The following is a 14,737-nucleotide window of genomic DNA, read 5'->3' on the forward strand; positions in this document are numbered from 1 at the left end:
CTGCATGAACCGGGAACTGCATTTTCTGGTGTTAGAGGAGTTTTAATGAACAAATCCCTGGCCATATCAACTACTAACACACATATGCCTAATTCAGACCTGACTGCTAATTAGAGAATTTGCAATGCACATGGAAAATAGCGATAGGAAATGTGTATGGATTCCTGGGGGCGTAAACGTGTAGTTGTCTGTGTGTGTCTGAAAAAACACAAGCGTGCCCAGCTGTTTTTGAGGAGGGTCTGTGACTTTAGCAGCAGTGGCGTAACTATCGTACCGCAGCCCCCGCTGTGGCGGGGAGGCGCTGAGGGTATGTGGGCACCAGGGGGGGGAGGGGCTGCGGGATTATTATTACTCACTAGCTGCCTTCTGCCACCGGCGCTTTTATGTGCACCGGGTCCCAGCTCTCCCGGCTACTGCCAAGTGACACTTGGAAAATGGCTGCCCCCATACTGCAGACAGTTTTTCGTGTGCGATATGGGGGCAGCCATTTTCCAAGTCTCACTTTTCATTAGCAGCAGTAAATGGGACGGGAGAGCTGGGACCTGGCGCAGATGGATGTGGCCCGAGGTAACACACTGGGACCTGGCGCAGATGGATGTGGCCCGAGGTAACACAAACACATACACACAAACACACACACACACCCGCCCGCACCCCGGCTCCCCTCTGCTTGTGTTTTTTTTACCCGGGGGGGCACCCCCCTGCATTTTCGGCAGGGGGGCGCAGAATTACTAGTTACGCCACTGTTCAGCAGTGACCACTTCCTCCCTGTCTCAGCCACAGTGGAAGCCTCAGACCCACTGTACTAATATTTGCATAAATGGCACAAACAGTTTGATGGTTCGGGAATTGCGTATGGATGTGTGAGTGGATTGCGCTGGGCTATCCATTCGCATTTCTCTCGCAATTTCACAAGGGGAGTTGTCACTTTCTGTCTGGGTGGCAGCTTTCTCCTCACAGGCCACTGCGAAGTCTCACATTAGCGGTCAGCTCTGAATCAGGCCCTTAGTCGCAACTTCATGTGAAACAAAATACTAGTTATAAAATATACAAGTTTGCAAACATAGTAAAATAAACAAATCAATTAAGACATTTTAAAATCGAATATTTAATAAATACAAATGTATCTGATAGACCAGGCAGAAGAACAATAAAACATTTACTGCAGAACACCACATCACATTGCTCTGCAACGCACTGCGGAGCGCCAGGCTCGGAGAAACTCACCTACATTTCAGAAATACTGAAAAAAAAAAAACATTTATAACCCAATACACAGCCACCATAATGTGTGCACCTGACTGCAAGCAGGAATTAATATGATCTATTGTTGCTGAAATATGCTCTGTTGTACATACTAATTCAGATGGAAAACACAGCTATGATATAGACATGTTTTCTTAAATAATTAGCTTTATACACAAAGAAGGGCACCCCTTGGTCATGCCATGCAGAATGAGCAGAGTATATGCACGTATACCTGCACATATAGGGGGTCAAGCTGCAAACACCACTCCCCCCCCCCCTCCCCCACCGCCATTTAGGAAGACACATCCCCTCGCATGTGTACTGCACACTGGCTGCACTATAACATAGCAGTGTATGGTAAGTGTACTGCACACTGGCTGCACTATAACATAGCAGTGTATGGTAAGTGTACTGCACACTGGCTGCACTATAACATAGTAGTGTATGGTAAGTGTACTGCACAGTGGCTGCACTATAACATAGCAGTGTATGGTAAGTGTACTGCACACTGGCTGCACTATAACATAGCAGTGTATGGTAAGTGTACTGCACACTGGCTGCACTATAACATAGTAGTGTATGGTAAGTGTACTGCACACTGGCTGCACTATAACATAGTAGTGTATAGTAAGTGTACTGCACACTGGCTGCACTATAACATAGTATTGAATGGTAAGTGTACTACACACTGGCTGCACTATAACATAGTAGTGTATGGTAAGTGTACTGCACACTGGCTGCACTATAACATAGCAGTGTATGGTAAGTGTACTACACACTGGCTGCACTATAACATAGTAGTGTATGGTAAGTGTACTGCACACTGGCTGCACTATAACATAGTATTGTATGGTAAGTGTACTGCACACTGGCTGCACTATAACATAGCAGTGTATGGTAAGTGTACTGCACACTGGCTGCACTATAACATAGTAGTGTATGGTAAGTGTACTGCACAAAGGCTGCAGTATAACATAGTATTGTATGGTAAGTGTACTGCACACTGGCTGCACTATAACATAGCAGTGTATGGTAAGTGTACACACTGGCTGTACTATGACATAGCAGTGTATGATAAAGGGGTGTACACACGAAACGATCCTTCTAAGCGATTTTGACCACATAGTCAAAATTGCTTAGAGGTTAGTAAAGATTGCTGTCAAGGCTAGACAAATCTCCCTATTATATCACTTAGTAAAAACGAGTTAAAGTATATTTTTACAAGATCGCTGGCTGTTAAAATCGCTGGTATTCACTACTGAGGGAGTATGGGAATTCTAGTATAGTCAAAATCGCCCATAGACAATATCGCTTAGTCAAAATTGCTGGTGTACCTAGTCAAATCGCTTAATAAAAGTCGCGCACTAGTAAAAATCGCTCTCTGTGTACACCCCTTTAGTGTACTGCATACTGGCTGTACTATGATGTAGCAGTGTATGGTAAGTGTAGTGCACACTGGCTGTACTATGATGTAGCAGTGTATGGTTAAGTGTACTGCACACTGGCTGTACTATCACGTAGTAGTGTATGGTAAGTGTACTGCACACTGGCTGTACTATCACATAGCAGTGTATGGTAAGTGTACTGCAAACTGGCTGTACTATGATGTAGTAGTGTATGGTAAGTGTACTGCACACTGGCTGTACCATAACGTAGCAGTGTATGGTAAGTGTACTGCACACTGGCTGTACTATGATGTAGTAGTGTGTGGTAAGTGTACTGCACACTGGCTGTACTATCACGTAGCAGTGTATGGTAAGTGTACTGCACACTGGCTGTACTATGATGTAGTAGTGTATAGTAAGTGTACTGCACACTGGCTGTCCTATGATGTAGCAGTGTATGGTAAGTGTACTGCACACTGGCTGTACTATCATGTAGTAGTGTATGGTAAGTGTAGTGCACACTGGCTGTACTATGATGTAGTAGTCTATAATAAGTGTACCGCACACTGGCTGTACTATCACATAGCAGCGTATGATAAGTGTACTGCACACTGGCTGTGCTATAACATAGTAGTGTATGGTAAGTGTACTGCACACTGGCTGCACTATCACATAGAAGTGTATGGTAAGTGTACTGCCCACTGGTTGTGCTATGATGTAGTAGTGTATGGTAAGTGTACTGCACACTGGCTGTGCTATGATGTAGTAGTGTATGGTAAGTGTGCTGCACACTGGCTGTACTATGATGTAGTAGTGTATAGTAAGTGTACTGCACACTGGCTGCACTATCACATAGAAGCGTATGGTAAGTGTACTGCACACTGGCTGTGCTATGATGTAGTAGTGTATGGTAAGTGTACTGCACACTGGCTGTGCTATGATGTAGTAGTGTATGGTAAGTGTGCTGCACACTGGCTGTACTATGATGTAGTAGTGTATAGTAAGTGTATGGTAAGTGTACTGCACACTGGCTGTACTATAACATAGCAGTGTATGGTAAGTGTGCTGCACACTGGCTGTACTATGATGTAGTAGTGTATAGTAAGTGTACTGCACACTGGCTGCACTATCACATAGAAGCGTATGGTAAGTGTACTGCACACTGGCTGATGACAGAACTACTTGGCTGTGTAGGTGTGGCTCAGGTCTTGTCCAGGCAGTGAGCTCGCTGGATCCTTTACAGCTAATTGCCTGTAATGACAAAACAAACCAAAACATTACAAATGTAATTACACTGCTCAGACTGAAACAATAAACAGACAAACGTCAAATGCTAATGACAAATTAGTATTACACAGATAGCCTCAAATTAATCTTTCTAACAATACATGTCAAGATCTTTGGGATTCTGTAAGGTATGGATTTTTATTGAATAGAAATCTGGAGACAGGTCTTGGCACGTAGCAAGTCATAGTTCTTCTCTGCCACAGAAACCTTAAATGTATTACTTGTCCTTAATATATAATATTAGTTAACATTTTATGTAGCCCATAAAATGCAGATTTAATGGGCATTAGAATTATCGGTGCATGGAAAACAGATTGGCAAAGCATACCAAGCAAGTGGCACTGGGATTTTAACCTGGTTAAATACACCCAATGCTAGGAGGGGATGCGGTCAGCATAGGTTAGGTATAGGCACTAGGGGGGTGCTTAGGCTGCAGGGGAAGAGGGGGGGTAAGGGACTAAGGGGGGAGGTTTAGGTTTAGGCACTAGGGGGGTAAGGATTAGGCTGCAGATAGGGAAGGCGAGGGCAGAAGGTTAGAATACTTATGGGGCAACGGTCCGGTTCCTCAGCATCAGGGTGCCACTATTAGTTTTCTGACCACCGGCATCGCAACCGCCGTTCACACATATGTAATTTGCAATGTGGGCTCTCTATGTTCCTTTTACTTAATCCAGTATCGCACACTGCAATCTACTGGGTCCAATACAATTCCTTACTGTGTTGGCAATATTTTAAAATCAAAACCAAACTGGCTTAAATCGTGAAGCTACATTTCTGAAAATTAGGCATTTTACCAGATTGGAACCTATTACCCTGGCACCTAGTATACACGTACTATTTCATGTTGGACGAAGAGCTCACACTCTCACTTGCTAAGGTTGTCTGAGGTTTCCTTTGGCAGAATCAGATTGGCTCTTCCTGGTGTGCAATGTGCCAGGCTTGGCCAAAAATACAAAGTTCCAAACTCTGAATAACCCCCTAAACGCATGGGGCAGTATGTAATGCCGCCCGAGTTAGGCGGCAGTGCAGGATGCGGGCTGAACTCAGATTTTTTTTTTTAAAGGGCATTCACTGACAAGGCAAAACCATGACTTGTACGTGATTGCCCCTTTAATAAAACGTCCCAGTTCGGCCAGCATTCCACACGGACGCGGAACTCAGCGGCATTACATCCCGCCATTGAGATCTATGAGTTATTGTCTTACAATAGGTACAAATTGCACTAGATCGCTTACAGGTAAGTGCTTACTATAAGTTTATTTTCTTTTTTACGTTTCTAGCAAACGTCTTACGTTCTCGTATTATAATATCCGTGTCGAGCATTCTGCATGCCAGCTTTCCTTATCACAGAACTGCTCTGTAAATAATGTCCGAATGCATATCTTACATTTTTGCTCTTACAGTTGTTCGTAGAACTATAGGGTGAGATTAAATAGGATGAGAGATTCAGAAAGTGAAAGATTTGGTAAGAAATCTCCATTTTTTTTTAAAGCGGCAATCATTTACACTGCAAAATTAAACTGGTTTTGCAGTGTAAATGATTGTCGCTTTAAAAAACCCAATAAAGACCACTCTACAGAATATTCCGAAAACTCAAACTAACCATCTACTTAATAAATATAGTGCAAGCACTAAAGCCATCACTTCGGAACAGGGAGGGGAAAGGTAAGGTTAATTTATTCTATTAAATGTTCTGAAATAACATTTACTTTTATTAGGGATATTTATATGTTCTAGGGCCAGATTTAGCCAAACACTGCATTATTGTTCCTCCTGGAACTACTTACAGAACCATATTTAAGCACAACCTTTTCAATTAATATCAAGAGACAAAGGTATTAAACGGCCGGACTGTGACTAATGTAAACATAGTTCATATTTATGTATTCAAACAAGCTGCATGTGTTCTGCCGGGGTTTGGTTACACATCAAGTCGGGTCACAGCTACCTGTCATTATGACAAACTGTTACTGGGGGTGAAAGCACACAGTGATTGCTGCTGAATACACGCACTGATATTTTGATATATTGGCCGGCAACACTGTAGAGTGCAGGACGTTACAAGACTGTAGTAACTGTAGCCTATATATCATTAATGGTCCGTCCAGGCTGATTCGGGCAGCTGGTTTGAGGTTTGGAGTTCCACTGGGGCTTGTAGTCCTCCTCCACTGTGGGTCACCCACATTGCCTTTGAGAAAGCTTTATGAGCGAAATGCGTTAGTAGGTGGTTTCCAAGCCACAGTGGAGGAGGACTACAAGCCTCAAACCAGCTGCCCGAACCAGCCTGAAAGGACCAGAACCCTATTGCCCACCGAACGGCACCAAAGGTGCAAGCCACACCGCAATTGGATATAAAAGGGACATTTGGACCAATTAAAGGAACAACCCTATCATCATTTGGATCCATGATCCCAATCCTACAGGTGAACGGTAAATATAACCACTCTAAACCAATATAGAAGTGGTCCATTGATTCTCCAGGCATTACTAGGAATGGCCAGTGAGGACATACAAATACCCACTTAAAGAGACCCCCCACTACGTTTTTAGATGAGATCCACAATTTTTTCTTAAACAATGTTTTTATTGTTTTGGTACTTCTGTACTTTCACGGCGCCAGTATGGCGCCGCGCGTCAGAGACCCCTTGCGGGGCTCGCTTCGCTCGCCCACGCTGCGGGCTCAGTGGCTCGCTACGCTAATTAAAATCAACTCCATGCCAACATGGATAGTGGAGGTATGAACTATCCATGTTGGCATGGCGTTAACTTAGTTTATTTTACTTAGTTAGTGGCGAGCGTAAACCGGAAGTACGCGCGGCGCCATGCTGGCGCCGTGAAAGTAAAGAAGTACCATTGTTTTTTTCATGTGATATATCCCATACAAGTGTGTATTAAATTTTCATGCATTTTAAGAAATATAAAAATTTGTAAAGTCAATCCAACACAATTGGTACATTTTTTAAATCGCATTTATTTGCTGCCAACTCTAAATCAGCTGAAATAAAGATAATTTTCCAAAATGTACACAATGCATCACATACCCATACACAAGCCAGATGGTTGCATTGCACGGTTCCAAAGACCGGGAAGAGGTTAACATGTTGGAGCCGGCAGCAAGAAAGCTAACCCATGAAAAACGTTTTACCAACACATTATTATGCGGTTTCTAAAGGAGTCCAGATTTAATAGAAGCAGCATCAACAAGAAATGGCTCTTGGAGGTTTATAATAAATGGTTTAGAACCCTACTGCTGTCACAATAAGTCTTACTACACTTCTGTGTGTACAGTTATCTGTCATCGTATCTATTATTATAGCTTTGTGAAATACACAGATGTATATGCTTCATTTATTCCATCTGCAGGATTGGTCTTTGCAGAGACACAAATGTAGAATGTAACTCCGATCAGGTGTTTTCTGCTGTAACATACAACTGGTGGTGACTGTTCCTCACATTCCCTGATGTTTGCACAGCACTGTTCTCACTTATCACCACAAGCTAAACAAATACATGGTGGTGGAGCAATACAACCATTGAGCTACGTACTACCAGTGCCATAATGAGAGCATAGTAGCAGGGACTGAATATGCTTCAGTCAGTGAGACTTGCCACATGGAACCAGGAGCGTCTCCAACTTCTTGTCATACGATAAAATATTCACAACAGCAAAAAGAAAACTAATTATGCTGAAATTCGCTTCGGCCTTTTCCTGAATCCCACAAGAGAAAGTATAATATTTACATATATTCCTCTTGATGTAAAGTTTTGGAAGAAATCCCATGAAGGGAGTGAGACTAAGCGGTGGACCATGACTTGGTAGAAGAGCTCTATATTTTCAGGCACAGTTGAAAAATTGCTTAAGAAAGGTCATGTACAGGGTCGCATACAATGCTGAGCTATACCTCGCGTACAGGGAGAACGCTGATCTACACCTCGCGTACAGGGGGAATGCTGATCTACACCTTGCGTACAGGGGGAATGCTGATCTACACCTCATGTACAGGGGGAACGCTGATCTACACCTAGTGTACTGGGGGAACGCTAATCTACACCTTGTGTACTGGGGGAACGCTGATCTACACCTCGCGTACAGGGGGAACGCTGATCTACACCTCGCGTACAGGGGGAATGCTGATCTACACCTTGCGTACAGGGGGAACGCTGATCTACACCTCGCGTACAGGGGGAACGCTGATCTACACCTCGCGTATAGGGAAAATGCTGATCTACACCTCGTTTACTGGGGGAATGCTGATCTACACCTCATCTATAGGGAAAATGCTGATCTACACCTCATGTACAGGGGGAATGCTGATCTACACCTCATGTACAGGGGCGCATACAATGCTGAGCTATACCTAGAGTACAGGGGGAACGCTGATCTACACCTCGCGTACAAGGGGAATGCTGATCTACACCTCATCTATAGGGAAAATGCTGATCTACACCTCATGTACAGGGGGAATGCTGATCTACACCTAGTGTACTGGGGGAACGCTAATCTACACCTTGTGTACTGGGGGAACGCTGATCTACACCTCGCGTACAGGGGGAACGCTGATCTACACCTCGCGTACAGGGGGAATGCTGATCTACACCTTGCGTACAGGGGGAACGCTGATCTACACCTCGCGTACAGGGGGAACGCTGATCTACACCTCGCGTATAGGGAAAATGCTGATCTACACCTCGTTTACTGGGGGAATGCTGATCTACACCTCATCTATAGGGAAAATGCTGATCTACACCTCATGTACAGGGGGAATGCTGATCTACACCTCATGTACAGGGGCGCATACAATGCTGAGCTATACCTCGAGTACAGGGGGAACGCTGATCTACACCTCGCGTACAGGGGGAATGCTGATCTACACCTCATCTATAGGGAAAATGCTGATCTACACCTCATGTACAGGGGGAATGCTGATCTACACCTCATGTACAGGGTCACAAACAATGCTGAGCTATACCTCGCGTACAGGGGGAGGGGGAACGCTGATCTACACCTCATGTACAGGGGGGACGCTGATCTACACCTCGTGTACTGGGGGAACGCTGATCTACACCTCGTGTAAAGGGAAAATGCTGATCTACAACTTGTGTACAGGGGGAACGCTGATCTACACCTAGTGTACTGGGGGAACGCTGATCTACACCTCGTGTAAAGGGAAAATGCTGATCTACAACTTGTGTACAGGGGGAACGCTGATCTACACCTAGGCCCTTATTCTGGTCGGTGCGGTAATATCCGCGTGCGTTCGTGCCGCCGATGTTTTGTGTCTGCGCATGTGCAGAGGCGTCTCTGTGCATGTGCGAGCGGGGCGTACGGCCAAATCCCGCATGAAATGTGAACACTCCGAACAGGGGGTGGAGAGGGGCGTGAAGGGCTATTTGGGCTCATTACCATATGCATACGCCCCGCGTTTCATGGGCGTTCCCATGCAAACGCTGGGCGTACGTATGGTAATGCGGCCGTGACGCACGTGTAGGGGGCGGACATATGACATCGCCGGATGTCAGCTGCCCGCCCAGATCCCTGCTTTTGCACGGAAAAATGTCCGTGTGGTCTGAGGTTGCGGGAGCTGGTGGACCTCTCGGTCCTGCATTCGATGGTCTGCGACCATCGAATGATGGGGGAGGTTCCCTGAGATGGAGGAGGCGTATTCCGTGAAAAATACACGTGCGGTCCGTTCGGCCAGCTTCTTACCGCGTACGGACGGAGTTGGCGATCCGTATGGAAGGCGGGGTTTCGCACGCACGGTCCTGGCCGCATATTCGGATCCGGCCGCACCGATCAGAATAAGGGCCCTAGTGTACTGGGGGAACGATGATCTACACCTCGTGTACAGGGGTAACACTGATCTACACCTCATGTACAGGGGGAACGATGATCTACACCTCCAGTATAGGGAAAATGCTGATCTACAACTCGTGTACAGGGGGGGGGGGGAACGCTGATCTACACCTCATCTATAGGGAAAATGATTATCTACACTACATGTACAGGGGGAATGCTGATCTACACCTCATGTACAGGGGGAATGCTCATCTACAACTCGCTCACAGGGGGAATGCTGATCTATACCTCGCGTACAGGGGAATGCTGATCTACACCTCATGTACAGGGGGAATGCTGATCTACAACTTGTGTATAGGGGGAATGCTGATCTACACCTCGTGTACAGGGGGAATGCTGGTCTACACCTCGTGTACAGCTACACCTCCTAGGAGTACACTAGTTTTACCATAGTATTAGATTTTTACGCATATACAGAGTTTATTTCTGTGTATTCTGTATTTATATGGGAATGTTTGGGGCATAGGGTATGAAACGAATAAGGGGATTCTCTAGTTTAGAGCACAATACACAAAATTCCATTTAAAAATTATATCTGGATGACCACATTGTCCCTGGCACTTCCCTCCCCATGAAAACTGTTTATCAGTGCTCTTCACAGTGTCTACAGGAGGAAACTCCCGGTGATCATGTATGTGTAACATTATATCATAGAACAGAAAATATCATCTACTTTATATTTTTAATTAAATAATAGGTTTCCACATAAAAAAAATTGCAAACCCATAACTCCCTATCTTTGTTTGGCCGAGTTTATGTGAAACCCTAGAGACTAAAACATAATGATTTCAGCAGGACAGAACTGATTTTGGGAGAATGTCACGAGAACATCACATTCATCCCAATGTGCAGCAGGAAAGGAAGAATTTTAGTGCCACGTGCATGGTGAAGGCAGGTGCCCCTCTGCACATGGCATAAAAAGTGTGCGTTTCTAACAAATCTCAGATTATATGGGAGGACCATAATAAAGATACATTTAATTTACTCATCGATAATAAGATAAAAGCGATATTTTTAGACCTTTCCTGGCTTACCGTGTGTCTTCGCTGACACTAATGGTCTTCTTTGGCAGTGATCTTTGCGGCTGGCCTTGTGTATGGTCACTATGCATCTGCGCCATATATATATACTTTGCTTTGTCCTTGTCTAGGTAACTTGTAGTCTGATACAGTGCAGGCAGGAGAGCGCGAGGCTGTTCTAAGTCATCTTTTGTACATAAAAAAAAGATAAACATTTTGTAACATTTATGAGGGTTGTCCATTTTTAATGATATTACCAGGATAGGAGAAGGGACACTGGGAGTGATTGTGGTGTAATAGGTGTAATGATTTGTGGTGACCGCATGCGCATAGTTATTTATGTGCATGTACAGCCACTGTGTGAATAGATTATTCGCTGGGCGCTCTCACACAACCTGGGGGGGGGCTTCATCCATGGGAACAGTGGCGTAACTATAAGGCCGCAGCCCCCGCGGTGGCGGGGAGGCGCCGGGGGTCTGCGGGTGCTATTTTTTCTCCGCCAGCTCCCCACTGCTTGTGGGTGCAGCGGGGAGCTGGCAGGGGGGTCAGTGCGGCGCGGAGGTACCTGTATTCAGGGAGAGCCTGAAGGTCCCGCTGAGTATGATGTTGCCGCCGCCGGGGTCCCTGCAGTGAAGTGGAAATAACGCGCTATCTCCGCCGGAGATAGCGCGTTATTTCCACTTCACTGCAGGGACCCCGTCAACATCATACTCAGCGCCGCAGGGACCTTCAGGCTCTCCCTCAATACAGGTACCTCCGCGCCGCACGGACCCCCCTGCCAGCTCCCCAGGGGGGTCTTTTAACGGGGGGCAGCGTCAAAATTGTCCGGGGGGGGGCGGCGAAATTGTCTCGGCTGGGGGGGGGGGGGAGCAAAAGTTTTCATTACGCCACTGCATGGGAACGCCCAGCGTTTCATGGGCTGATCCTGTGAAAACGCTGGGTGTTATCATGGTAATTCCCCGATGACGCGGGTGCAGCGGATGTCAGCGGCCCACCCACGGCCCACCCACTTCCCGCACAGGGCGCCCGCAGATCTGAGACACCGCAGAATTGTCTCAGATCTGAGAGTGCTTAAATAATCATATGATGGTCACCAACCATCTAATGATTTTGTCCCAGCACGCAAGGCTGTGAATGGATGAAAAAGAGGGGGCAGGCAGCCATGCGGGCAGCGTCTGGTGACTATATCGGTCAGTGATGTCACCCCCTCCCCCCTCACCTTCCGTACATGCAGTTGTTGACTAGATAGTCAAGATTGAACTGCACGTACAGATAAAAGGAGGGGTGGGGGGTCCCCAGCAATGTGCGAAACCGCCCATCGTTAACGACATGGAGCGTACACAATGAAAGATTTGCACTATATATCGTTAACGATATTGATATCCTCCATATCATTAACAATATATTGCCTAATGTGTATCCAGCTTTAGATGTAAGCAATGACCAGACCTGATCTTGTATCAGACTCTGTCTATCATTTTCAAGAATGCAATCGAGAAATAAAAGAGGGCTGTTCGGCGTTTTGAAATGTTTTTTAAAATGTTGCCGTCGCTGACTACTAGCCCTCCTTCCGCCTGCTCCAACAGCCGCCAGCCCTCTTCCAGCACCCGATGGCATGTGACAGGTGGCATGCGACATTGGGTGCTGGAAAAAAATACTTTAGATGCGATGGGACATCACAATGCACAAGTGTATGGGCGCCATAAGAGTAGAGAGAAGGGAAGAGATGGGTCCAATAAACTAGACGGAATATAAACCATGTAATCTATGGGTATCTATGGATAACATGGTACTGAAGCAACTTTAGTTTTCCAAATATCATAAAAGTTTGAGATGATGAAATATCCAGCTTACATAACTGTTGGTAGACTAATCTCCCAGCAACATTGTCTTCTCTGCTTTTCTTCCTGGCATCCTTTGAGGCTTTCCAGTTGACTAGGAATTGCCTGGCCATTTCATTGATTTCTTTACCATCTAGGATTTCTAGTGTAAAAAGGAAAAACATCCTATTGGCAGCATAACAACAGACCTTTATTCACTAACGGCAGGAGACATTCACTAGTGCCATGCCATGTGACCAGTACGTATGACCACTGCATGGAAGAGGAGCAGTCACATACCTTGGTGTACAGAGTATAAGACCTAGATAGCCCCCAAGCCATCACCTCAGCTCCTTCCTGTTATCATATGTGTTACTGTAGCTTGGGACGCCTCTCACATAAGGCCTGCCTATATTTTATTACAGATATGGGTCTTTTTGATGGATTAGATGTATTAAATTAACTTTCTACAGGGATACGTGGCCACTTTAATGATAAGAAGGCCCCCATTCTAAGACTGTCATTCCAAGGACAAGGAGTCTTAATTGTAAATTAAATCCCAGCTCTCCTTTCTTCACAGGTTACACCATGTCCATGTACAGTATATATCTGAAGTCTTCCTTTCTGGCTACACATATCACGTCCCCAGATCCAGCGTGTAGTATGAATTTGAAGACCTGCAATGAGGCCTTGGGCCTGCCATCGTGATGGCTGCATTCTAAGGATGTCATTCCAATATACTGTGCTCTTATTGGAGTCTTCACATGTTTTGAAGTATGGCGTCTCTGTTACGGATCCATTATATCATGTGCTGTATACTGATAGTTTTGTATGTCTTGCCTTAATGCTTTATCATGGACTCCCCACTGTACCATTACCCCCATCCCCAATTCCCCCCTTCTTCCCAATCCCACCTACCCGGTATCTGCACCGATTTAACCTACTGTACTTTTTATGCCTCTGTCATTTTACACTATAGGATGAACAACCCATAGAGTTATTTATGCCGTGGGTATCCTGCTAGTCACTTTTCATTTCATCTCTGTATGTCTTGTTTCCATGTATCGCACATTGGCCCTTATTCAGATCTGATTGCAGTACAAATTTGTTTGGAAAATGGGCAAAACCATGTGCACTGCAGGTGGGGCAGATGTAACATGTATAGAAAGAGTAAAATTTAGGTGGGGTGTGTTGAAACTGAAATCTAAATTGCAGTGTAAAAATAATGCAGCCAGTATTTACCCTGCACAGAAACAAAATAACTCACCCAAATCTAACTCTCTCTGCCCATGTTACATCTGCCCAACCTGAATAAAGGCCATTGTAACCAAAGTAGTGCAGCCGACGAGGCTGCCTCTCCTGGTACGCTACTGCATAGAATGAACAATCCACAGTTACTGTATGAGGGTTTTGAGGTATCTCTTCCATTAGTTGTCATTAATTCTGGGCACTGCCTATTCTGCCCAGTGTAATTATGTATAGTACACCTAAAATGGCTGCCTCATTATTCATAGGTCAGATAAATAATGCCTGGACCTGGTGCCCAAAATGGCCGAAGCACGTTTGCATTAAAGTCATGATTTCTGCAGTTATTATACGGAGAGGCTATAAAAGCTTTTTCTTAATGCTGATTAATTTGACACAAAATGCAAGGTGTTATTTACCCAAAGTCTTTGAGATAACTATTACTCTGTCTCTGTATTTAGGCTTGTGGCAAATTGGGTTTCCACTGAGATCCATCCTCCACAGTCGAGGCCATTTGCTCAGAGCAAACTCCAGATCCTACATAAAAAATATAAAAATTTAAGCAAAGTTGCCTGAATACAAAATACTGTACTTGACATAATTTATGATGCACAATAGATGCACACTGCAATATGTCTAAGTGTTGTACTGCTTTGCCAGATGATCCATCCAATGGACTACATAGAGCATACACCTACGTTCTGCTCTCATCAGATACCATGGCAACGTAGGAGTGACCCTGGAACTGCATTCGGTACTTATATGTTAGTTGGGCGCCCACTAAGCTATTTGCTTAGTTTTCCGCGTCCCCTCGCGGGGCTCGCCACGCTTCGGGCTCGCTGCGCTCTCCACACCATATAAAATCAACTCCTTGTC

General features: G+C 45.2%; 1 protein-coding gene across 3 annotated transcripts in view; it reads right to left on the reverse strand.

Moving 5' to 3' along the window:
• Positions 1–3,676: 3,676 nt before the first annotated feature.
• Positions 3,677–14,737, reverse strand: part of PPP1R42 (protein phosphatase 1 regulatory subunit 42) — a 46,141-nt gene continuing 35,080 nt past the window's right edge. For all 3 annotated transcript variants that reach the window (XM_083187209.1, XM_083187208.1, XM_083187210.1), the window contains 4 exons: positions 14,281–14,398; positions 12,651–12,779; positions 10,812–10,983; positions 3,677–3,884 (listed from right to left, as the gene is read on the reverse strand). In XM_083187209.1, the coding sequence (XP_083043335.1) occupies positions 3,812–3,884; positions 10,812–10,983; positions 12,651–12,779; positions 14,281–14,398 (492 nt within the window). In that variant the 3' untranslated portion in view covers positions 3,677–3,811. The remainder of the gene's footprint in view (positions 3,885–10,811; positions 10,984–12,650; positions 12,780–14,280; positions 14,399–14,737) is intronic.

The sequence above is a fragment of the Crinia signifera genome, chromosome 5, assembly GCF_055691185.1.
Source record: "Crinia signifera chromosome 5, ASM5569118v1, whole genome shotgun sequence".
Classification (NCBI taxonomy): domain Eukaryota; kingdom Metazoa; phylum Chordata; class Amphibia; order Anura; family Myobatrachidae; genus Crinia; species Crinia signifera.